The sequence below is a fragment of the Rana temporaria genome, chromosome 2 (assembly GCF_905171775.1).
Source record: "Rana temporaria chromosome 2, aRanTem1.1, whole genome shotgun sequence".
Classification (NCBI taxonomy): domain Eukaryota; kingdom Metazoa; phylum Chordata; class Amphibia; order Anura; family Ranidae; genus Rana; species Rana temporaria.
The window spans coordinates 212,626,800-212,654,277 of record NC_053490.1 but is presented as its reverse complement, the minus strand read 5'-3'; the positions used below and the strand labels follow the sequence as shown (position 1 = coordinate 212,654,277).

The following is a 27,478-nucleotide window of genomic DNA, read 5'->3' as shown; positions in this document are numbered from 1 at the left end:
CCCCCAGGTTGAGAACCACTGGTTTAGAGGCTCATGGTTCAATATTATCTTGTTTTTGACATGTATGGCAAACCACTTGAGGTTGCCAAATTTGATCAATCCGCTTTTACATGTGGGAGCTTTAGTTTTTTCTTTTTATGGTAAAGGACTTCACTGTAAACCATTAACAAAATACATCTCCATGGATTTAAAACTTGTTCAGATGTCTGGAGGCCATAAGAATCATACTGCTAAATACATAATTGAATATTAGATATTTTAGGTCATTGATGTCTGTAGCCTTTATTTATTAATGGGATCTAGTATGATATATACTTAGATAACTTAAACCAGTGTTTGCTGTGCACCTACCGCATGATTGTTTGAATAATAATGTAGTAACACCATTTCAGTATGTTGGTAGCAACCTCTTGCACATTTACAGCTACAAAAAACCTGTCCAGATATAAAACTGGTAGGTTCCATTGCTGACCTGTTTTTAAAAGGTGCAAGTTCTGGTGTTGTCATCTTCACTTCACTACTCACGAGTCCCCTTGCAACAGGGCTCCCCCTGCATGTTTTTGCCTAGGGTATCAGTAGGGCACATTTACTTACCCTATCCCTCACTCCCATAGACTCCTCCTTCCATGTTACCTATCCAACCCAGCCTCTTATCTTCAGCACTCCAGCAGGTGGTCACAGCTGTGATGTCATCACGTATGATGTAGGCCATAACTCCTGCATTGTAAGTGAGGATGTCGAGGGTCTGTCCACAAGCTGGAGCGAAGTGAACACTGGCTGCCAGGGTAGCAAATTATAGGGTAAGTTAATGTGCTTTTTTACTGATACCCTAGGCAAAAACAAGTTTGTAACCCTTGCAGTGCACGGTGAGTCTCACTTTAAGGGTAGTTCACCTTTAAACATGCATATAAAATATGAACATAGTAGAAGGGCAAATGTTTTCTGGTTTACGGAATCTCCCTGTTCATACTAGATTTGTTTCCTCCATGATGCGTGAGAGGTACTGCATGTGTGCAAATTAAAGTTGAGCTTGGCAGCGCTGTCCAATTCCTTGTTTTATTCTCTGCTGATAGAAAGAATCTTCTTTCTTGGCTAAAATCAAGCCAAAAAAAACCTTTTCGCAGCAGAGCTAAATATGGGTAAGCTCCAGTGGCTGTGTTAGGATTGCTTTGATTTCAAGAGAATCTTCCAGGTAAGCCTACAGATCACTCTATGCCATGATAGTTTGTTTCATACCTAACAGCCGTACACCTTTTACATTACTTTGCAAAGGCTGCTATAGGGAGCATGTTGGTTCACATATTAAACAAAGCTCAGGAAAATAGAAGTGTTTTGTAAACCATTCCAATATGTTGTGTTTATCTGTATCTGGATTATTATGTCTTTTTATATATTGCATTGTACTCGGTGTTATGTAGATGTTACTGCTGCTATAGCTTTAACAATGTGTTGGCATAATATGTCTGCGGTCTCTTTTCCCTGATGTTTTTCATGTCATTTTAGGACGGAGTCAAAGAAAACTAAAGTCAAGAAGAAGACTAACAACCCACAGTTTGATGAAGTGTTTTATTTTGAGGTTGGTATTTATGTGGGCGGGGTGCTGAAATGAAATCTCAAATCCTCAAATGTTTGGAAGCTTACACATGTGAATTGCCAACTGTCTTACTTTGAAATTCTAAATTGCTAAGCAGCTAATCTCAGCAGCCATGAGCAGCCACTGAGGTAGTTTCCTTTTTATTTCACCTGCAACGTACAATCCTACATTGAGCTGGACCTTTTTATTTTCTACTAACATCCTTCTTCCACAGTGTATATCATTCTTAGGCGACATGCACATGGAGCTGAAGTTGGCACTTATACAGGCGTTAAACATTATTTTTTTTCTGCCTGTGTTCAGGTGAGGAGCTGAACAGCAGAAAAAATGCAGAATGAGCTTAAAGCTTTGTTACCCCAGCACAGTTGGAATAAAACCATTTAACTTTTAAGACTACCATTGAAGCCTTCAAGCTATTCAACTTAGTTGGCTGAATTGGACAAGATGCCGATTATTTTCCATGCCTAAAAATGGTCCACTTGTTAATAAGAAAATACTTTATGGAGAAATTTGGTCATTATGACCACCTGTGCTCTGGTCTAAATGAAAACCTGCATCCAATCTTTAAGGCCCCTTTTACACTGGGGTGGGGACAGTGTCGGCAGTAAAGCACCGCTATTTTTAGCGGCGCTTTACCATCAATTTTGCGACGCTATTCGGCAGCTAGCAGGGTGGTTCTACTCTCCGCTAATGGCCAATAAAGGGTTAAAAACCACTGCGGTATAGCTGCGGTGCTTGATTGATTTCAATGGGCAGGAGCAGTGGAGGAGCGGTATAGACACTGCTCCTTCACCGCTCCAAAGATGCTGCTAGAAGGACATTTTTACCATCCTGCTAGCGCACCTAATAGCAGGCCTTTACGGCTCTCCACCCCCTGGCACCCTGATAGTTCTCAGACTCTGAAACCATTAGAGCTCTCTCACCCCTGATACCATGATAGCTCCATGACCCCTGATAGCATGAGAGCTGTTTCACCCCTGATATCATGATAGCTTTTGGACCCCTAATACAATAATAGCTCTCTGTCTCCTGATAACATGATAGCTTTCTGACTATATGACACCTTAATAGCTATCTAACCCACTATACCCTGATAGTTCTCTAACTTTAACACCGTGAAAACTCTTTGACCCCTTACACTGTGATCACTTCCTGATTATCTGACACCCTGGCAGCTCTCTAACCCTGATAGCCAATTCCCTGTGACTTGTCCATTGATTATGTTGATTAATGGGAACTTAGTGAAGAACTAAAAACAGCAAAAAATCCTGGGCTCAGTAAAGGTGGCCTTTACAGTACCCCTTTAAAAGAAAAATGTCTACTATATCTGATTGAAAAGAAAAATGTCTACTATATCTGACTGAGTTTAGATTGCCAGTACTGCAAATAAGAGAGCAAGTCTTTGCAGTTGTTTATTTTTTTTTAATTATCACTTTACGTGTCATAGTTTAACATCTTTTACAAAGAAGCTTAAATTCCTAGCAATTTTTAACATAAAAACGTATTTTATACAGAACCTTTTAGCCACCTCAATAATAATTAACACTAGGCTACTGTTAAGGTTGGGCTCAGCCCTCCCTTCTCAGTGTTCAGCTGTCGGTTAATTGCCAGCTCTCATTGTTCCATGGTGCCTCACCTGGTGATCATTTACTGCTCGTCAGCCAGCCCTTTCTGGCTATTTAAACTGCCTGGTTCAATTCTCCCATGCCTTCGCCTTGGTCAACATATCTGAAGATTCTCTGCTGTGTTCCTGTTAAAGACTTGCTTGGCTGATGTCCCTTCTGGTTCCTGATCCTGTTTGCTGTCTCTGACTATTCTGATTTTTGGCTTCCTGATTTACTGGCTTGCACTGACTACCCGCTTTGATTACCGAACCCTGGCTATGGCCCGGATTCCCGTAGATGCGCGTAACTTTGTGTGGGCGTAACGTATCCTATTTACGTTACGCCTCCGCAACTTTTACATGCAAGTGCCGTATTCTCAAAAGAAAGTTGCGGCGGCGTAGCGTAAATAGGCCAGCGTAAGCCCGCCTAATTCAAATTGTGAAGAGGTGGGCGTGTGTTATGTAAATTAACCATGACCCGACGTGATTGACGTTTTTCACGACTGGCGCATGCGCCGTCTGTGGAATATCCCAGTGTGCATTGCTCCAAAGTACGCCGCAAGGACGTATTGGTTTAGACGTGAACGTAAATTACGTCCAGCCCCATTCACGGATGACTTACGCAAACAACGTACATTTTTCAAAATTCGACGCGGGAACGACGTCCATACTTAACATTGGTACGCCGCATGTACGCCACCATATAGCAGGGGTAACTTTACGCCGGGAAAAGCCTTACGTAAACGGCGTATCTGTACTGCGTCGGCCGGGTGTACATTCGTGAATTCGCGTATCTAGCTGATTTACATATTTCTAGGCGTAAATCAGCGTACACGCCCCTAGCGGCCAGCGTAAATATGCAGTTAAGATCCGAAGGCGTAAGAGACTTACGCCGGTCGGATCTGATAGAAATCTATGCGTAACTGATTCTAAGAATCAGGCGCATAGATACGACCGCTCAGACTCAGAGATACGACGGCGTATCTGAAGATACGCCGTCGTATCTCCTTTGAGAATCTGGGCCTATGTTTTTACTACGTTTACTATTTGTACCATTTTTACCACTACATTTAATGGTGTATTTTTTTACTGCATTTTCTGTCTCCATCTGATCCATGGTTCCTGACAGCTGGGTATATTGGCTGTATTGCAATATTGTGATGTGGTAGTTGGAGTTTTTTTTATATTAATTGATACAATGTTCAGAATGCACCTGCTCTTGCCCTTCAACATCTTCCTCTCCTAATTTGTGTTTGCTTTTCTGACTCATTGGCTTATGTGTTTGAGGAGGAGGTGGAGCATGGAACAAAAATATCTAAAGACAACAAAGTTGTATTACCAAGACTTTGGGCTTGGACCTTCCTGGTTAGAGTGAATGAATGCTTTGGGTTATTACACTTCAGTGACAATTAAGTAAATACAAAGAATATTGCTGGTGTATTGTACAGTAGATGTTTCGTTTGCTTCTACTTTTTTTCATTGAGATTTCAATGACCAAAATTATTGAATACATGTAAATGTACTGTTATTAGATCATTTTAGATTTTTTTGTTCTTCTTTAACAGGTGACCAAGCCAAGTAGTTACAATAAGAAGTCTCATTTTGAAATAGAAGAAGACGATGTAGACAAAATGGAGGTTAGGTATGTAACAAACATACTCCATATAGTTTTCCAGCTTGTAAGGATGGATTCGGGATCGAAAATAAATTTCATGATTTTTTTATTGAATATACTGTATATCAGGGTGTGATGGGGCTGCTTTAAATCTTTATTATTTTATGCTTTAGGGCTGAGACCAGACACTCACAATCTAGACTAAGCTGTCACTGATGCCATGCTGTCACCAGAAGCCCTCATTACCAATCAGAAACCAATCCGTATTATTCCTGGTCATGTGATCAGCTTGACAGCCAATCACGGTGACCACATGACGTCTGTTTACAAGCATACCTGATGGTTCTGCTGTCAATGTGTGTAAAAAAACGAAATAAACTTCTTTATGAAGATTATGAAGATTACTAAAGTAGATAAAAATATATTTTATTTTGCATCTTTGTCTTCATTACTTCCACTTGATCCGTCTTAGTATTATGTAAGGAAAAAAGACGCAGTTGGTATTCTTTTAGCAGTAGAATATTCTTATAAAGTCACGAGAAAACGTTTTATTTTATCCACAAATATGGGGATTATGCCTAAATAATGCCATTCAAGTTTGGTGGCTGAGTGTTTAAAATTAACTTGGATGAGTTAAAATTGTCTCTATATTGCATTATCACTAAGTTATATCTATTAATGCAGTATGTATTGCTTTATATACTGTACTTACTATGTCAGACACCAGACCAGTACTACTTGGATGCACCTTATGTGGTTCAAGATACATTTTGGGTTCAATTTTTTATTGGCAAAATAGACAGATACACCCGAAGCAATATGATTAGATACTTTAACTCACTAAAATACAGTCCATTAGTTAAATTGTAAGTCCAGTGGGGAAAATCATTATTTGATCTTGTGCAGATTTTGTAAGTTTGCCCACTTACAAAGAAATTAAGGGTCTATAATTTGTATCATAGGTGTATTTTAAATGATAGAGACAAACTATCAACCAAAATCTAGAAAAAAAACACATGATACAAATGTTATAAATTGAGTTGCAGTTCAGTGAGTAAAATAATGATCCCCAAGAAGAATGTGACTTAGTACTTGGTGGAGAAACCCTTGTTGGCAAGCAGAAAGGTAAGACGTTTCTTTTAGTATACCTGGTTTGCACACATTTCAGGAGGGTTTTTGGTCCACTCTTCTTTAACGATCTTCTAAATCCTTAAGGTTTCTTGGCTGTCGCTTGGCAACTCGAAGCTTCAGCTCCCTCCATGAGGTTTCTATAGGATTAAAGTTTGGAGACTAGCTAGACCACTTCATGAACTTATTGTGCTTCTTCTTGAACTACTCTTTTGTTGCCTTGGCGGTATGTTTTGGGTCAATGTTATGCTGGAAGACCCTCCGTACTTGACTGTAGGGATTGTGTTCTTAAGGTTATAGTCAGAATTTTTCTTCCTCTAAACACAGCGAGTCAAAGTAATGCCAAAGAGCTCAATTTTGGTTTCATCTGACCATGGCACTTTCTACCAATCCTCTGAATCATTTAGATGTTCAATACCAAACTTCAGACAGGCCTGTACATGTGGCTTCTTGAGGAGGGGGAACCTTATGGGTGCTGCAGTATTCCAATCCATGTCGGCGTATTGTGCTAACAATGGTTTGTTTGGTGCCCGTAGTCCCAACTGCCTTGAGATCATTCACAAGCTCCTCCCATGTAGTTCTGGGCTGATACCTCACTTTTTTCATGATCATCCTTATCCCATGATGAGAAATCTTACATGGAGTTCCAGACCAGGGGTGATTGGTGGTTATTTTTCATTTCTTCGATTTGTGAATAATCACTCCAACAGTTGTCTTCTTCTTCTTACCAAGTTTCTTAAGATACACCTATGATAGAAATTATAGACCCTTAAGTGGGCAAACTTACAAAATCAACAGGGGATCAAATAATTATTTTCCCCATTGTATATGTGTCACTGGACAGTTGTCCTTCCTTTGCCAGAAATGTATGTTAATTACATGTAAAGTCCAAAAATGCAACCATACCCTTAATATAAGTGCATACAAAGATGTTTTTAGGAATCACAACAAAAAAAATAATACTAGAACATTTTTAGGTGGGGAGTAGTTTTGTTACATTTCATTAAATAGTTGAAAATGTGTTCTAAAGAAACATTCTGTACCATACAACATATACCATCTATGTTGTAACTTTTATTTTTAGTCATAATAATTGTCTGTCTGTCTTCAACAATCTATGCAACATATGGCTTGATTTTTCACAATTGTGCATATTGTCATAAAGAAACTAAAGGTTTAGTCAAACACCCTGGAACAGTATTTCCTTCTGACTGACTATACACAGCTGACATAATCTATATGAAGTGATGTCAAAGTTTGGAAATTTGCCAACCATCTGTGCTTTCAAGTTTGTGCTTGAAGTATTTTATATGTCATGGTATAAGCTCTGATTTGCCTATTATCAACAACTGTTCATATACTGTATGTGTACCCTTTATTAGAGTTGTTTTTTTATGTATTTATTTTGTTTTACAGTTCTGAAAGCTGGTATGTAGTTTGTCCTCTTTCTCTAATGCTTAACATAGAGAGTTATATCTCTGGGTAACTTTGAAATCTTTACCTCTTTGCTGAGTTTTGCAGAGGTTAGGTCTCTGCTAAACAACTTTAAAATGAACCTTTGCCCAGATCAAGCATGCTAAAATATTTCACAAATTCCAAATGCTTTAAAACATTTACTAGTGTAGCTACAAGCATTTAGGAGACATTCATCATTAAAAGTTCACAACAAAACACTAAATTCATACCCTTTTTCCTTGTTTTTTTTATGGCAGCAGCTTGCCTGCCTCCTTAAGTAATACCTGCAATAAACCCACTTTAGAGTCTTTGCTATGATCTTTGAAGATCTTTGAAAAGTAATTTTTTTACAGTACATGCATCTAGATAGGTCTGGTATTAAAAGCATTGCAAACTGATGTCAAAAGTAAGCTTATCCACACAGCCCAAGGGCCATCCACATAGGCTCTTATTCTGGCTAATAAAAACTTAGCACAGGGACAATATGATTGGTTAATGTAGGTTGCAACAATTTATATATGTATATTTCCCCTGTTTGAAAATATAATTTGTCAATATCAGATATTAAGTTGTTTTTGTAATTTATCATTTGCAGAGTTGACCTGTGGAATGCAAGTAACTTAAAGTTTGGAGATGAATTTCTCGGAGAGCTTAAAATTCCATTAAAGGTTCTACGACAGTCCGGCTGCTATGATGCATGGTATATAATTATATTTATGGTGTGATGCTTGTATCTCAGAATTGTTTTTTTTTTCAGTTAGTCAAGCTTTTTTGTTTTGTATTTTCTATACGTTTAAAGCCCAACTCTAGGCAACTAAAAAATTATCCCTTATAGTGGAACTGTGCCTGCATTGCAAGAGTTCAATGTGCGTTTTGTTCTAGGCCAGTAAGAAAATGTACTTACTTCATCCTTCCCACAGCTAGACCAGTCCCTGCATTTTCTTTTTCCCCATGCTCTAGCAGTCTAGGGTCCTGATGTCATCAAGTCCAAAGCATGGTCCAAAACCCCTTGTCCCAATCAGCTACTTGTCTCAATCTAACAGCAACTCACCCGCACCTACTGTACATGGCTGTCAGATAGGCAATTATTTTTAATAAAAAAAAACAAGGACATGGCGCTTTGTCCATTTGCTTGTTTTTTTGCATGTGCACGGGTGTGAAAGGACTCCTAATGGCATAGGAAGTAAGCATTGATTTTTCTGTGTATGTGCAATCTTATTTTTGCGCTAGCTATATCTCTACTATTTTACATTTGGCAGCTCTTTCATTCTATGCAGAAGCTGTTTTGGACTTATTATGAACATCCCTTTCTCTTTTGCTTATTATTATATAAAATTTGGAATATTTTGAAGCAGCTTTTATAGTAATAAATGGTACATACAATAGCTGCTCTTTTCCTTACTTTATTTTTGGCATGCTGTTAAAGGACAATAGAAACCCAGTTGAGTGTTCGTTTAGCAGTGTGTAGACATGTCAGGAGCTGTTGGAGTGGAAACAGTACGCAGTACACCCAGGTGACGATTCGTTCTATCATTTTCAATAAAACCTTCCACTAGTTATGTGCCTTAGCTCCTGGGCATGCTTAGTATCTCTAATACTCTGATATTTTTCATTGATTCATATTTCTTGCACATGTTACTGCTTGTGCTCTCACTATATAGCATTTGTAAAGGACACCTCAATGTGAGACGCCAACATTCCAGTTTTCTTAGAGCAGGACACCATGTAATTCTCTAATTAAACTTACTACAGTAGATCAAGCTGCTCCCTAAATATAGATCAGGCAGTGACGAAGATTTGTACTTGTTTCCTATTTACAGATTATGTAATTCTTTGTCGTCAGAAATTGTTATTGGGTGTAGCCAGTATGCATCACTCAGTACAGATGCTGAAGATAAATTACGGACAGACATATATCAAACTCCATTGAACTGTGTCATATTTAACTCTGTCTATGTTTCTATCCATGGATGTTATTTCAGGAATCAGAACCTTATTTTGGGATGTAGAATTGCTGTATAATTAGCATTTATTAATGCTGTATGGTGTTGGTTGGAATAAACTGATTGTCCTATAAATATTATCTTATTTCAGAAGTAACTTCTTCATTATTCATCACTTGCAGATTAAAAAATAAACATTCCCTTCTTATTTTGTATAAACCAGGTACCTGCTTCAACCAAGAGACAATGGCAAATCAGGAAAACCAGAGGAACTGGGGTCGTTAAGGTTAAATGTGGTTTACACAGAAGATCATGTGTTTGCTAGCGAATACTACAACCCTCTCCGAGACCTTTTGTTAAAATCTGGAGATGTTGAGGTAAGACAGATTAGAACTAAAAGCAAACAATATGTCATGCATAAATGATATAAAAATCATACCAGAAATGTTTACAAATCCTGCAATATAGATTAGAATTAGGGATTGTAGTAGAGGTAGAGTTGGGTTGTAACTTGCTGGTTTACGTGGGAAGGTCTGAACTTATAGGGCCAGATTCACAAAGAGATACGACGGTGTATCTATCTACAGGTACACCATCGTATCTCTGACTTACACTGGTCCTATCTATGCGCCTGATTCATAGAATCAGTTACGCATAGATAGGGCTTAGATCCGACAGTGTTACAATGTGTTACACTGTCGGATCTTATTTTCGATTTAAAAATGGCGCCGGGGGCGTTCCCGCTGATTTACCTTGAATAATATGTAAATCAGTGAGATACGCAAATTCACGAACGTACGCGGACCCGACGCAGTCTTCTTACGACGTTTCCGTAGCGGCTTTCCTGTCGTATACTTACCCCTGCTTTTATCAGGCGCAGCCAATGTTAAGTATAGCCGGCGTTCCCGCGTTGAATTTGAATTTTCTAACGTCGTTTGCGTACGCCGATTCACAAACACACGCGTCGCAAGTCACGCTCACGTCGAAACCACTGACGTCCTAGTGACGTCAGTGGGAGCAATGCACGCCGGGAAATTCCCCGGACGGCGCATGCGCATTTAAATTGGCGCAGGAACGCACCTGATTTAAATAGTACACTCCCCCTAGCCGCGGAATTTGAATTCCGACGGGGGATTTAGGATCCGCCGCCGCAAGTTTGGAGGTAAGTGGTTTGTGAATTAGCCACTTGCCTCTCAAACTTGCGGGAGCGGATCTTAAATCACGTAGATCGAGCGGATCTATAGATCCGCTTATCTACGTGAATCTGGCCCATAGTATTTTATGTAAGGGAATAATACAGCGCTGGTCTCGGTGATCTAGTACTGTTAATATGATATCAACTAGTACGCTGAAAATATGTTAGCTGCAGCAGAAAAAATATATCAGATAAACATAAAGTAAATATTAAAAGGATGTAAGCTGCGCTGCTTACTTCCTTTTATAGTATTTTATGAATAGAGGGAACTGTGACTAGCCTATATTAATAACTGTTTATATATAAATATACATTTCACCTAATGACTAATGTGTCTACTTTGTGCTTAATGAGCTTCCCATCTTTCTCTGGTAGTGCGCTACCATGTGGCTTTGTCTTTACACTCTTCACAGAAACCAAAAACATTCTAGCATGTGTGTTTTTTTGCTTTTTTTCCCTGCCAGTGGTGCTCCAATTTATGTTTCTCCACCACTCCAGACAAAAATAGCAAAGTTACAAGAAATCAGAGTTGATGCATATAGTAAAGGTTAAGGATAGTTTACGCAAATAAGCACAACAGCGAACAGATGTTTTCACTGCTGTATGTGCTATATTGAGTGGACTCCCGGTTTCCTTCACTACACTTGTGGACACCATTTTCTTGTATGGTTCATTACTTCGAACCAGAATAGCTGTAGAGTTATACCTGGTTTGCCTGAAGGGGGGGGGGGGGTACATGTCAGTTTCCCAAGCAGCAGCAGCAGTCTTTGTCCAGCCAAAATGTTTTTTTTTTTTTAGTTCTAAAAGATTTAAGAAAATTATATGCCTCTAAATAATATTGCTATCTATTAGCCCATTGGAAATACAAAAAACACAGTCACTTCCAGCGCTAATAGGTCTTCCAAGGTGTTATATAACAGATATCAGATAAAATGGTGCTGTAAGGCCCCGTACTCACGACCAAACATGTCTGCTGAAACTGGCCCGCGGACCAGTTTCAGCAGACATGTTTGGTCGTGTGTAGTTACGAGCGTACAGAATTTCACCGTACATTTGCCCGCCGGGCCGTTTTTCAGCAGACATTTATTTGCAAACTTGTTTTAAAACCGTCCGCTCAAATCCTGTCCGAACGGACATGTTTGGTGGTGAGTACACAAAACCAACGTACAAAAACCCCGCGCATGCTCAGACTAAATGAGGCCACGGGAGCGCTCGTTCAGGTAAAACTCACGTTTGTTTGGGATATGGCACATTCGTCAATAGAAAGATTAATTCTAGCAATAGAACACTGAAGCAAACCACACAATAAACAACACTTGATGCCGTCGTTTTATTCATTCATCTCTTGCTATAAATAATCAGTTATTTAGCTCATGTTATTTCAACTGAGTTGTTCCATACTGAAAAGTGACATTTGTTAGCTGTGATGTAGTAAGATTTTAGCAATCTTTTATTGGCCCGACGTATCATATTTTTAGTGGTCCTCCACATGTATAATTTTTTGCTTTTAATGTTTAATGTTTGTCTTTCCCACTTTATTTATGTGTTTATAGTTATGTCACCATTTAGAATTTTTTACTAGCAAATTGTTTTGATTTTGCTTTTGTTTGTATATTTAACTGGATTATTTTGAATGTTGTTTAAATTGTCTACCATGTTGGCACACCAAATGCCCCCCCCCCCCCCCCCACATGAGTTAGTGAATATTTTAGATGAAACATTTTATTTCTTTGTAATGTTTGATGCCTAAAATAATCCCCACAGTATTACAAACAATAGGCACGTTTTTTAAATAAACAAAAAGGCTTTTATTTTAGCAAATGATAAAAAGGAACAAAAACAGAATGGCAGCACTTGAACAGCTAGCAAAATACATGCAAACTTGCATTGTCAAACATGGTGAAGGCTAAACTAGCCAACCTCAGGAGGCACACAAACTAAAATCTGAAGCAGCAGCACATAACACCAAAGGAACCCAAGCTGTGGTAGTCCAAACAAGATGCCATTTGTGGGGGATCAAATGGAAGGCAGGGCATCAACGTCTCCTCTTCCTTGCAACCTTCCTTCCAGGCTGCCTTACAGCGGGTCTTCCCTGGGCCCTTGCAGGTGGGGATGATGTGGCAGCAGGAGTATGGTGTTGAGCAAGCCGGGCCGGGTCACATAGCCCAGTGTCTGGGGTCAGCAGCTCCCTCTGCATCCACCAAAGGGCCTCGTTGATCACACCCTTTGCCAGTAGCCTCTGCTCCTCCGTGCCTTGATTTAGATCGTGTGCCAGGGAGGCACTGTAGGCCTCAGTGGGGTTGAGGGGGGCCCTCATGATGGCACTCGCCTCCTTAATCATTTGGAGGCTGGCTTCCTCCACTGCCCCCAATTTCTTCTTACGGCCTGGTGGCCTAATATAAAGGGGAGGAGCCTGGCTGGTGGTGGTTGTCCTGGGGAGCTGCTCAACGCCACTGGGCCCGGCCTCCTCCTGGCTGCCACTGACCCCTTCGGCCTGGCTGTCAGTGAGGAGAGGATCTGCCACCTCCTGGCTGGTCTCTTCTTCCTGTGTAAAAAAAAGGGACATGTTGTAATATATTTCGAAATATAATCACTCACATTTTCATGCTTGATTCTTATTTTTTGCCGTGAATTTAAACTTGAAAACAGACTCACCCTCTGACCCCTGCAGTTGTCATCCCTGACACCTATTTGTTTGCCCACGACTTTTCATTTTTGCTTCCCAGCTTGTATTTTATTAACCAATATCAAGTCAAGAATCAAACAATAATTAATATTATTCCATAAATAGTTATGAAACTACTATACCTCATCATCGTAGAGGCGCAGATCTGCCTCTCTGTCAGCCAGGCCCTCTTCATCCGACTCTGCAGGGCTGTTGTGATCTGGGGAAGTCCCGCTGGGAGGTAGCGTGGAGGGAAGGTTGGGATTCAGACTTGACATAGATGGCCTGCCTTCCAGTTGATCCCGCAAAAATGACATCTGGCTGTAATACCACAGCTTGGGTTCCTTTGGTGGTCTTGCTGCTGCTCCAGATCTTAGCTGCTTTTGGTGAGCTTTGTATGCTCTCCTATATGTGCCCCTGAGGTTGGCAAGTTTATCCTTCACCATGTTGGCACTGCATTCTGGCACCCATGTCCTCATGTATGCTGCTAGCTGTTCAAGTGCTGCCGCTCGTACATCCTTGTTATGGTAGGTGGGCTGCTTTGAATCCCACAGGATGGGCATTTCCCTAAATTTATCCAGCAAGTGCTGGATAATCTCTTGGGTCTGCAGGAGATCCATTGTTAAATGTTGTTTTTTTGAATTTTATTCTAGATTACAAAAAGAAAAATAAACCAAAAACACGATTTAAAAAAGGCTCAGCATTTACATTGATAGAATATGTTGTTTAAAAAGTAGTACCTATATAGAAATACAAACACAGTGTCTCTTGTTTACAAAATGCTGGCCAGCTCGGCCCCATTGGTTGGTTGTAGCTAACATTTTTTTAATACATGCCGCCCCTTTGGTTACATTGCAGGAAATAATAGAAATGTACAACCATACACAATTATTACAAATGACAGCATTCATCAAGGCACTATTGCATGTGTAGATATCCTGCCCCTCAGCATTGATTACATGAAAGAAACTTCCTAATGACCTCTGTCCAACCAACACAGAACAATACTTGGCCTGATCTGAATACACCCTACATAATTGCTAATGAGTCACAGCATTTTTGACATCTCTATTTTGTGATGTCTACAAAAGCATTTGGGTACGAAAATCACATTGTGGTATCCAAGAGACATAATAGCTTAATAAAACTGTGCAACCAACAGACCAAACCCCCATCCCATGGCTCTACATTTTATAGCCCGCTGCTGATCCCATGTTTAAATTTCTTACCTGCCTCTCTCAAAATCCTCGTTTGTTACGCTCGATGAATGAACACGTAACCTACGTAATCACGTCAAGCGCCTTTTATCCACTCCGCGTATGTATGAAACGCCGCCCTCGTCACCTTTGCCATGCCCCTAATCAATTGAAAAAGTAAATATGGCGTTAACTGTGTAGGTTCTGGAATCGCGCGAATATTCTCTGTGTAACCTACGTCAATACGTTGTTGTCATTCGCGACACTCCGCATATGCAAGAATCCCCGCCCTCATCTCCGCCCCTGACGGGACATTTCATCGTTTCCACGCCCCTAATCTCTGTGGGAAGGAAAGATGGCGATGTCACACGAGCGGGCACGGAGCTCTCATGGCGCAAGTGAAGGGACAGAGGCAGGACCGTCCCGATCCAGGCCTAAAAGATATAAAGCCACTAATATGGCGTTTGAAGAAATGGTGGAGTTGGTTTACATCATGAGGAGGAAGGATTATGATGGTGAATGTGGGCCCTACAAAACACCGAACCGTAGAAAGTCACACATAATGGACAAGGTGGCAAGGAGAATGAGGAGAATGTTTGGTGTCACCAGGTCCAAGGAGCAACTCCGGAAGCGTTGGTCCGATTTAAAATTGAGGGAGCCACATCACATGAAGAAGATCCTCAAAATTCTGCGTAAAAGTAAGTCCATATTATTTAAGGGGGGGGGGGGAATGTCTGCAATAATGTGTTGACATGTAGTTTTTCACATCTGCCTCCTTGGCCTGCTTGTACTTTTGAACACGTGTAGATATTGTATTGTGTTTATGTAAAATAACAACCTTTACCAAATTTCGTGAAATAGTAAACACGCGTAATATGACATTGTTTCTCAAAAATGCGAGGTTAGTCCAGGAACAACACACCTGGACATGGCTGACTGGCCCCAAACTTTGTTTTCTAACATTGTTGAATAGCAACATCACAGAAATTAAATTGAGTGAATGTGAGAGGCAAACAAGATTCATTCTCCAAAATGCAAATAAAGCTGATGTTTTAACATCTGGAAATGCAAAGCACCTGTGTCTCAACAAACAAAGGATATTTATTTGGAGGGTCGACGAGAATTAATGTTTTGGGGGGACATCCATGTGTGTCACTTCTTTTCAAAAAAGGGGCAGGATCAGAGCTTGGCCTAGAACTACGCCAAAAATGGAGGATTGCTGAAAGAATAAACAAACAAAAATCATCATAAATGTATCGTCTAAGCAATGTGTGCGGTTTATGATATACAATATCTGTGTGCTGATGAGTATACCTTTTGTTTTTTCGTATTTATTATAGGGGAAAGAAGACGCCAGCAATTGGAGGAGGCAGAGAGGGCCAGACACCCACAAAATCAAACACCTCCACATGTGGAGGAGGAGGAGGCTGTGGAAGGAAGAGAGGAGGATGTGGAAGGAAGAGAGGAGGATGTGGAAGGAAGAGAGGAGGAAGACTTAACTCTGGATTTAGAATTCGGTGAAGATGAGGCGGAACTGGACGAAGCAGAATTGCGTGATTTAGAAGGGGTAGTGATGGATAAAGAAGGAGTTCTGGAAGAAGATGGAGGAGTCGTGGAGGATGAGGGGGAGGTGGTGGAAGAAGGAGGAGTCGTGGAGGATGAGGCTGAGGTGGTGGAAGAAGGAGGAGTGATAGAAGATGAAGAAATTGGGGATGTGGAAATTATCAGGCCATCAGGTCAGTGTCACCACAATATTAATAGGGCCAAACATATGCAGATAGGCCGGAAACTATTTACATATTTTGAATGCCAATTTGTTTATTTTTAGGGGATGAAGATGGTGTAGCACATTTTTCACGTGCAAGTGCTTCAATAATAGTACAGCAAGTAATGGAGTGCAGCACGGAAATGGACAATATGCGGGAAAGGATGGTCGTCATGGAGCAGAATGTTCGAAATGTCATTTCAGAGTGTAGCACGGAAATGGACAACATGCGCCAAAGGATGCTAGTCATCGAACAGAATTACAAAAATATCATTGACATGATGGGCCGTGTCAAAGACTGAAACACAAAAGCCCATCCCCCGCCCACAAAACCATTTTTAATTTTTGTACTTTATAATACGCCAAAATTTCGAAATGCATGCACAGTGTGCCAATATGTGCTATCTGCCATCACAGACTATCTATTGTCTGTGCTTTGTGGGTACAAACCCCTCCTCGATCCTCAAGTAGTTGAGAGGAAGAAGGGTTTGCTCCCACAAAACACAGACATTGATCACCCATGATGTCAGATAGCACATGTGGCCATTTGTCTGTTTAACCAATGACATTTGGCGATTTTGCAATGAATGTGTGCATTTAGAAATTTTGGCGTGTTCCAGTGTGAAAGCACACCATCCATGACTGACTGCTGTTCTTTTTTTATATTTTTGTTTGGTGTTGATCTTTTTTTGTTTGTAAATGTTTACAGTTTCAGATCACAAAACGAACAAGAAATCTCACCTAAAGAAATAAGTTAACTAATTATCTTAAAAAAAGATAAAACTTTTTTGTTGGGTTTAAATTTAAAAAAAAAAAAAATATACACAAACAAATACAAAGCAAAAAAATGTTTTGTAGAAAAACAATACCCAAACATTTCTAAATGTAAATAAATGTCTTCTAAAAAAGAAAAATTTAAAAAAAAAAAAAAAAAAATTATTTGATAAAATACCCAAAAAAAATGAAAAATATAAATTATTCGGGGTTATTGAAAACCAAACTAAATAATTACTATCATTTTGAACAAAACTAGAAAAAATATATGTTTAGAAGTGTGTATATATATATATATATATATATATATATATATATATATATATATATATAGAGATAGATATATAGGAGACAAGCCAAAAAATTCTTGCGTATAGTTTCAGTGAAATTATTATTACATTGTGTTTCGATCAGTATTATTGCTAATCACTGTCAATAAAGACAAAAAACTAAATAATTCAAAGCTAATATTTTCTCAACAAAATTACCAAAAAATGTTTTCAGCCAAAAAATACACATTTCTTGTTGAAAAATGACTAAAATAAAAATATATAGTTGTGACATCAAAAGCTGAAAAATGAGTGGCTTCTTATTTCTAGACTGAATACCCAGTTTGTAGATGAGTGAATAATGTGCAAATGTGGTTAGTTAATACATCTGAGTAAGTAAATTTGGCACTAGAAGTGCACTATTTTTGGTGAAAACCTGGAAGACAGAAAATTTGACAAAAAGCAGTAATGACAAACAACTGTATAAAGTCCAATGGTCGAATTATTTATTAGTTCTGAGAATATTCCTTTCTTTGGGGGGCCGAATTAGAAAGAAATATGATCTGGCATAGCAATGGCCCCCCGACCCATGAATTACTCAACATATTTGTCGCGTACCTCACGAGCAGATTGGGGGGCCAAGCCAGCGCGACCAGTGTCCAGGCCAGGAATGTTCTCTGAGGGTAGTCCTGCCTCAGAGCCCATGGAGGCTAGGTACGTCTGGGAGTGCCTGCGTAGAAAATTGTGCAAAATGCAGCAGGCAAATATAATGGTGTTCAATTTATATTCCGCCAAATGTATCGATGTCAGGAACAGGCGGAACCGGTTGGAGAGTATCCCAAAGGCATTCTCGACTACCCTCCGAGCCCTGGACAACCGAAAATTGAACACCTTCCTCTCTAAGGTGAGGGTCCTCTGGGGAAAAGGCCGCATTAGGCGAGGTCCAAGCCCGAAAGCCTCGTCCGCTAGGAACACAAACGGAAGTCCTTCCACATTATCTTCATCTGGTGGCAATGCCAGACCACCAGTTTGGAGACGATCATAGAAATCAGTCCGTGAGAACACTCCCCCATCTGACATCCGGCCGTTCTTCCCCACGTCCACATATAGAAACTCATACTGTGCCGACACCACCGCCATCAACACGATACTATGATAACCCTTGTAATTATAATAGTAGGACCCCGAGTGGGGTGGGGGCACAATGCGGACGTGTTTCCCATCTATTGCTCCACCACAGTTAGGAAAATCCCACCGCTCGGCAAATTGGGAAGCCACAGACTGCCATTCCTGTGGTGTGGAGGGTAGCTGTGGGGACAAACAAAAAAATAGATTTAGTACTTTGGCACATAAACATTGCAAACATAATCCTACAAGCATCCTTGTGCAACTTTACATTTTTTAAATTGCATTTTCAAATTATGAAGGGAGAATTTCGGGGCACAAATAGATAGGCCCACTTAATTAATAAGAGACTCCACAGCCCTCTGATAGGGACAAAAACACTTTGAAGGGGGGGTGGGGGGTGTTTAAACTGTTTTTAGAAAACAAAACAAAAAAAATATAAAGTGTTAAGGTGGGGGTTGGCCCGAAGATAGCATGCTGGACAGGTTAATATTGGGTAAGATCCAAATATGCAGGTAGGCCAAAATAAAATGAACATGTAAAAGCTGATATCAACATGCATAGGGAGAAAAGGGAACGTTAGTTAAACACACAGCATATCTGGGAATAAAAAAAATATGTTAGTTGCCAAGATTATTAAAGACACATTGTGAGGTTAAAATGAGGAAACTTACCTTCATATACTCCTCGTGCATAACTTTAATGATGGCAGCACACGTGTCCGGTATGATGACCCCAAGCGCCTGCGGAGAGATGCCTGTCGAGAACTTGAGGTCCTGCAGGCTCCTCCCAGTCGCCAGGTACCGCAACGTGGCAATAAGCCTCTGCTCGGCCGTGATGGCTTGGCGCATCACAGTGTCCTGCCTCGTGATATAAGGGGACAGAAGATCCAGCAGACTGTTGAATACGGGGTCCGTCATGCGGAGAAAATTCCTATAGTCATTAGGATTATTCTCCTGGATTTCCCTAAGCAGAGGCATATGTGAGAACTGGTCACGCTGGCGCAACCAATTCTTGGTCCAGAAACGCCTCCGCCCCCTGTTTCTGGCCAAAGTACTGGAATAATGAACATATCCAGCAGCCATCCCATAAACAGCACCAACTCGCGAAAATTGACGCTGCTGCTCCATCATGGCTTCAAACCGGCCGGCTGGTCAGTCAAGAACACACTCCAACAGAAAGCACAATCAAATCCAGCGGTACCTGCAAAGAACGCACGACACACAGATACGAACGCACAGTACGAAGCTGCAAAGCAGAACGAACTGCACGCCTGTACCCGAATGCCAACTACGTACCCACAAGCACACGCACTGAACGAGAAAATACTACCTGCTAAAGCATGGAGACCGAGAAGCGCGAATCAGCTCTAACCAAACCTTCACTAACACGAGCAAAGCCGTAACTAGCAAAAGCGGAACAGAGGGCGTCGCCATTGACTTTGGCCTTTCCCTTTATAGTGACGTCAAACGTGGATTACGTGCACGCGTTCAGGTCCGCCGGGAAATATGGTCCGCTGGTGTGTACAAGCCAGCGGGCCAAATGAAAAAACAGCCTTGTACGCCGGAAACAGCCCGTCGGACATTTCCAGCGAACATGTTTGGTCGTGAGTACCCGGCCTAAAAGGTATATATGGTCTCCCAAAACTAGGTGGATGCTGCCTTCCTCAGATGGAGTAATCAGAAATGAACTACAAGAAAAACAGAAATGGAAGGCGCGCACACCTAGTGCATTACCAGAGATAATTTAATAATAAGCTCTGAGGAAGGGGGTGTGCGCCCGAAATGCTTTTTCCCCCGTGTTCTGTGCATGTACATGCACTGTGTTTATGGCCTTTTGTCAGTTGCATTTTGTGAGTACCCACTTTTCTACAATAAATAAATAAATATTAAATTATCTCTGATAATGCACTAGGTGTGCGCGCCTTCCATTTCTGTTTTTCTTGTAGCCCATTGGAAATATTTCACCCCCTCTTTTGTCCTTGTGACTTCAGGATAAGAAATGAGGCAGTGGTTGTCATCAAGATAGTACAATAAGTTCTTAGTTTGTTTTTAGCATGCCACCGGACTAATAAAAAAGTTACAGTCACTATAAACAACTTAAAAATCTTAATTTTAAAACACCCTTCTATATTATTAAAACTTGAGAAGTTCAAATAGCTTTTTTTACACTCATTTTCTACACTGGGGCACCCCTAATGTCTGCTGGTCTTAGGTATACAGCAATAGTTTTCAGCTATTAAAATCCTAACTTGAAAATTGATTGACTTTTCTGGGCCACAGGTTGTCGCGAGTTAGGATATACCTGCAGACACATGATCATTTCCCAGTTAAACTCTAATGCCCCATACACACGATCGGAATTTCCGATGGCCTAAAATCCGATGGAATTTTTTGTCGGAATTCCGTTCAAGCTGTCTTGCATACACACTGTCAGACCAAATTCCGACCGTCCAAAACGCAGTGACGTAAAACACTACGTCGAGCCGAGAAAAATGAAGTTCAATGCTTCTGAGCATGCGTGGGTTTTTTCTCCGTCGTAGTTGCGCACAGACTATAGGAATTTCCTATCGTTTTTTTTTTCCATCGGAAACAAATAAAACATGTTATTTTTCTAAACACAGATGGAAAAAAAATCCGATGGGCCCACACACAATCAGAATTTCCGCCGAAAAAAGTCCATCAGACTTTTTTCATCGGAAATTCCGATCGTGTGTACGTGGCATAAGGCCTCCTTTACACGGGTGTTTTACTGCATACACTGGATTCCAGTGGCAAGAATCAACAAATTCTTGAAGATGGAATGACAGGTGTATGTGATTAGCAGATCCTCTAAGCCTGTGCAAGGTAAAGACAGGCTGACAGCAACTGTTGCTGTTCACATATAACCGCACGCCAAGCAGTTGCATGCGGTTACCTGGACATAAGAATATACATTTTTTTCTGCCTTCAAAAAATCTTCAGAATTCCACCATCCATGCTATGTATGGATGGACGAATCTCCCACTGTGACTGTTATATTTTGACAGTCGGCCTAGGTCGCTGTCAAAATATCCAAACAGCAGATGCGTCTGATTAAAATAATGTACTACAGCACTACTAAATCTAAAATCACACCACACAATTAATGACCAAATGTGTAAAAGCAGCAATAAGTGATCAGGTGACCAAACCAAATCGCAAATAAAGTAAATATACAAACTGCGCTAAAAAACAACTAACAATGTGATACCAGGTACAAATAGCTAGGTTCAATCAACCAATTGATTGATAATAATGATGCAAGAGATAAATAAATAAAATAATGTGAATTAAGTGATTGACATAATCAAACAAATACAGTGAATAAGGACTTCAATCCTCATGAGAGAACCAAATAGAAATGCTTTCAAAATGCAATGTCCTTTGGGCTAGATAGAGATGATGACACCAATGGGCTAGATAGAGATGATGACACCAATGGGTTAAATTCGTCATGTTTCAACAGCAGAATACCTTCACAGCCCAGATGATCATGGGACACACAGCCTAATAGTGTGCAATAGGACAGCTACAGACTCCACTCGATACAGATCACGCCAGGATATGAAAGAAATGGGGGAAAGAAAACATATATAGTGTAATCCTGTAACCTCCCAACAGACAACAGTAGCTGCGCTGTAATGCACTCACGAATCTCCCTCTTTGTGATAGCCGCTCAGTAGCAATAAGAGATCCTCACTCGGGAACTTCCGACAGGTCTCGTCAAAGGCAGGCTCCTCCCCCACGCGTTGCGTTACTTGCCACTTGACTTAATCAGATGCGTCTGATTGGATGCAGCCACTGTTTGGCCAACAACTTTTTGCCTGGCTTCATCAGTTTTTCAGTTGCAGGATGAAGCCCAGGTTCACACTGGGCTGCGGGAGTGAAGCAGTGCGAGTTCAGCTGAACTCACACGATTTCAGCTGAACTCGCATGATTTCACTCCCGCTGGCAGTCCCGATTTCGTCCGCGATTTCAGAGACATCTGTGCAGGGTTCTGCACAGATGTCAATGTAAATCTCGGCCCGAAATCGCAAAAAGTAGTACAGGAACTACTTTATGAAATCGGTCGCACCGATTAGGACGGTGCCATTGCCGACAATTGCCAGCAAATGCCGCAGATTTGAGATGCGATTTGACATCTCAAATCGCATCTCAAATCGTACGAGTGTGAACCAGGCCGTAGGGTGGCCACCAAGGCCACTTACTGAGTAAATTTTGGTCAGTACAGCAGGAATGGGCCGCAATTCAAGCAGTATCTAGCCAGCTTAAGCTGCATATTTGATGAAGATCAATTCATGTCTGTTGGCCCTATTTTATTACTTTTCTATTTTTATCACATGTAGCCCCCTCCTAGCTATGTTGCTAGGATGTTATGTAAATTAAGTATTTTTTTGTCTCTTCTGTAGTCATTGGAGCAGTGGTTGATTTATTTTCTCTGTTCTGGGTTTCACAGGCTGCAGGTTTGGTTGCTCTCCCATTCCTAAATGTTTTGCAACATAGGAGTGGAGCAAGGAAATTGGGCAGCATGAAAATGTATGGTGCTGCAGCCAATTGGGGTGCCCAAAAGGGGCCTGGGAAGTGCATAAATAATTTGAGCTGCAGAACAGCATTGTCTTCCTGTTTAACAAATTGCCCCTGTTCAGTTGGGGGATGGCTACCCAGTACCTCCAACTATTCTGCTGTTTCAAGTTGCTGGTCCCAGCTGTTGCAGAGCCAGGGGGACCTACATCTGAGAGCTTATCGGACACCCTGAGACTTTACCTAAGAATCCAGTCCGCATAGCTTCAGTGTTAGGTGCCTGGAGAAAGCTGAATGGGCACAGCTGCTCCCCTTGAGAGTACTGCTTTATTGCAAGATCCTGGTGACTGTGTACTATTGGGATTACTGGGTCTCATAGTTCCTCTCCTGAAAGGTACATACCGACCAGTCCCCTCTAGTTTGTGGAAAGACGTTGAGCTAAGAAGTCCCTCATATATTAGTTTGTCTTTAAATGTTTGCTTAATGAGGTAGCTCTTCGGGTCTAAGACCTTTCTCTACACCACATCCCTTAAAGGTATATTATTTAATTTCAGTCATAGTATATTGGGATTGTTATGGTGCCAAAACACATACTTTAAAAAAAAAAAAAAGGATTTGGCAACACTCCTCCAGAATATGCCATTGTTGGCGAAACATGTAGAGAAAACAACAGTGTAGCCTACGCAGAAGAAACAAATAATCGTAATGTTTTGCTGTATATACAATTTGTTTTTTATATGATTTCAATGTATATGAAATAAAATTATACTTAAAAAAAAAAAAAAGATTGTTTTGACACCATAAAAATCCTTTTACATTAGTCTACTCTAGTTTCTCATGTGTGGACTGTCCATGAAAGCGGGTCAAGTAATTTCCCTCTTGAGAAGTAAATACCTCTGGCCTCTATTAGTCTCCCTACCCTACACCCCCATTAAGGCTATTCCACAATAAAACCACAAAAAAGACATCCCCTAGACTGCGCTTTGTGTCAGTGTGCCTGGACTGTGCTCTGTGTTTGCTGGCACCCTTTGCATTAGTGAGGGAGAACCATAGTTATCATCATCATCATCATCTGTGCTGGCAGTGTGCAGTGACTGTGCCTTTGACCATCATTAGCCAGTGGCCATTATGGAGGTAGCGCTAAAGACAAAAAAACAAACAACTGTCTATTTGGTTGGAAGCCTTAATAAACCATACTCAACTGTCAGCCTAATGCAATCTGTAGACCAAGTTTTACTCTTCCTACAGTTGTTTCCATACATACTGTAAAGACTGTACATACTACATTTCTGAGTAAATAGACTTTTTACATTTACAGTATATGCATAAATAAACCATATACAGTATATCATTTTTTTTTTTTTTATTACAATGAGGGAAATTCGTTCTGAAATATTTGTCTAAACATTTTTCTCAGAACTGAACAATGGTTTACCTTGGTGTACTCTTTCAGTTGTACTGCTTAGCAAGAAATAGGGTGTTGGTTGTCTTGTTCTGACCATACATCCGTTGAAAGGTGACTCTTGTGGTTTGTAAACTGATTGAATTTTGTGATGAGCAGAAAAACACACGGTTATGTGTTCATGTGTGAAATCGACACACCCCAGCCTTCCTATTAAAAATAAAAAAGAGGAAGCCCTCTATTTTTACCCAGTGTTACATAGTTACATAGTAGGTGAGGTTGAAAATAGACACAAGCTCATCAAATCCAACCTGTGTGTGCTTTTATGTTAGTATTACATTGTATATCCCTGTATGTTGTTGCCGTTCAGGTACCTATCCTAACATTATTGATGCTACCACTGCTTGTGGAAGAGAATTCCGCAACCTTACCACTCTTACAGTAAAAAACCCTCTACTCAGTTTAAAGTGGAGGTTCACCCAAAAACTCAATTTTTAACATTAGATTGAGGCTCATTTTGGGCAGCAGAATCGGGTGGTTTTTTTAAAAACAAAGCAGTACTTACCGTTTTAGAGAGCGATGTTCTCCGCCGCTTCCGTGTATGGGCTGCGGGACTGGGCGTTCCTATTTGATTGACAGGCTTCCGACGGTCGCATACAGCGCATCACGATTTTCCGAAAGTAGCCGAACGTCGGTGCGCAGGCGCCGTATAGAGCCGCACCGACACTCGGCTTCTTTCGGCTACTCGTGACGCGATGTATGCGACCGTCGGAAGCCTGTCGGAAGCCTGTCAATCAAATAGGAACGCCCAGTCCCGAAGACCATACCCGTAAGCGGCGGAGAACATCACTCTCTAAAACGGTAAGTACTGCTTCGTTTTAAAAAAAAAACACCCGATTCTGCTGCCCAAAATGAGCCTCAATCTAATGTTAAAATTTTTTTTTCGGGTGAACTCCCGCTTTAAGGTTAAACCACGTCTTGTTTATCCCTATTGTGGGGTCACCAGTACGGTATTTGTACATTGAAATCATATCCCTTCTCAAGCGTCTATTCTCCAGAGAGAACAAGTTCAGTGCTTGTAACCTTTACTCATAACTAAGGTCCTCCAGTCCCTTCATTAGCTTTGTTGCACGTCTCTACTCTCCCCAGTTCCAGCACATCCTTCCTGAGGACTGGTACCCAGAACTGGACGAGACACTCCAGGAGTTTTGTAGGGTGGGAGAATTATTGTTTTATCTTCAAAGTTAATCCCCTTTTTAATGCATGCCAATATTCTGTTTGCTTTGCTTGCAGCAGCTTGGCATTGCCGAGCCTCTAGGACCCTCAGGTCCTTTTTCATCCTAGATTCCTTAGAGGTTTTTCCCCTAGTGAGTTGATTGCATTCATATTTTTGCCATGTAGTTTCCCACCACATAATTTTTTTTAAATCTTCTTGCAAGGTTTTCACATCCTGCGGAGAAATTATTGCCCTGCTTAGCTTAGTATCGTCTGCAAATACTTAGGCCGGGTACTCACGAACAAACATGTACGGTGAAAGCGGTCCGTCGGACCGTTTTCACCGTACATGTCTGCCAGAGGGCTTCTGTACGATGGTTGTACACACCATCGTACAGAAGTCCGCGCGTAAACAATACGCGGGGCGTGTCCGCGTCGTCGCCGCGACGATGACGCGGAGACGTGGGCGGGCCTGCCATTTAAAGGCTTCCACGCATGCGTCAAAGTCATTCGACGCATGCGAGGGACGGCGGGCGCCTGGACATGTACGGTAGGTCTGTACTGACGACCGTACATGTCCGAGCGGGCAGGATTCCAGCGGACGGTTTTAAAACACGTCCACGAATATTTGCCCGCTGGGAAAAGGCCCGGCGGGCAAATGTTTGCTGGAATTCGGCCCGCTCGCGCCTACACACGACCAAACATGTATGCTGAAACTGGCCCGCGGACCAGTTTCAGCATACATGTTTGGTCGTGTGTACGGGGCCTAAGATTGAGCTGTTCATGTCATCCTCCAGGTCGTTTATGAATAAATTAAATAGGATTGGTCCCAGGACAGAACCCTGGGGTACCCCACTTTCCACGCTGGTCCAAGCTGAGTACTCCCCACTTATCACTACCCTCTGAACTCGCCCCTGCAGCCAGTTTTCAACAGGGCTGTGGAGTCGGAGGAAATTTTGGGTATCTGGAGTCGGAGTCAGAGGAAATTTTGGGTACCTGGAGTCGGAGTCTGCAAACAATGCACCGACCCCAACTCCCGACTCCTACTAAATTTAGATTGTCGGAACATTTAGGAGTCGAAACATTTATCTACCGACTCCACAGCCCTCATGGCCCATGCCGACAGACCTTAGTTTGTAAACATTTATGGGGAACTGTATTAAATGCTTTTGTGTTTTATATTTTCTTTGTATAGAAAATTTATTATCTAATATTTCATGTCAGTCGTAGTGTTAATTTACTACAAACATTCCACTTTACTGGAGTAATGATAAGTGGAAATCATAATAAAATGGCTCTTGTACAGACCTATACTTTATGATATTGTATATTTATGTACTGTAGTCAATTTCTATTGTAGCCCTCAAATTTTCCACTGACCTACTTGCATTTTGCGAGTGATAAATGATTGCTGGCGAGTGTGGGGCTGCCTCAGAGATGAGGGGGGGGGATGAGCGAAAACCGCTGGCAGGTGGGGTTGAATGGAAGACATTCTCCCAGCCAGGGAAAGATAGAGGAGAGGCGAGCCGCCCGGATCATCAGAGAGTGGGGATTGCACACAGTTTTCATTTGAATTGCCTGGTGTTCCTGGAGCTCACCGTCACACAGTCCCACCTCCTGGCCCAACGCCTTTGATAGATAGAACACCGGTCCAATGCCGGGGCATGTGTCATCAGCCGAGCCAGGATGTGGGACTGTGTACGCACACACTGGAACTCCAACTTATCTTGATGTCATCTTTATTGTCAACAGGGTCAGACAGATACAGGCAATGGTAGACGCGTTTCAGAAGCGATAGCTTGCTTGTTTCATTTGTCCTCCACGGTGGTGAGCTGAGGTCTGCACCTGTGATCTACCTTGCACCTGATTCTGCCTGGAGTGGTGTGCTTCTCCTTGTTCTCTGAGGTGGGACTGTGGGGCGATAAGGTCCGGGAACACCCGGCAATTCAAATGGAAGCTGTTACAGCAGGCAATCCCCGCTCTCTGATCATTC

The 27,478-nt window shown here is 41.4% G+C and overlaps 1 protein-coding gene across 2 annotated transcripts in view; it reads left to right on the top strand.

Annotated features, from left to right (window-relative positions):
• The window catches only part of RASA3 (RAS p21 protein activator 3), a 335,356-nt gene that overhangs the window by 223,884 nt on the left and 83,994 nt on the right, over positions 1–27,478 (top strand). For both annotated transcript variants that reach the window (XM_040336372.1, XM_040336371.1), the window contains exons 7-10: positions 1,504–1,576; positions 4,763–4,839; positions 7,991–8,095; positions 9,562–9,715. In XM_040336372.1, coding sequence (XP_040192306.1) covers positions 1,504–1,576; positions 4,763–4,839; positions 7,991–8,095; positions 9,562–9,715 — 409 coding nt within the window. The remainder of the gene's footprint in view (positions 1–1,503; positions 1,577–4,762; positions 4,840–7,990; positions 8,096–9,561; positions 9,716–27,478) is intronic.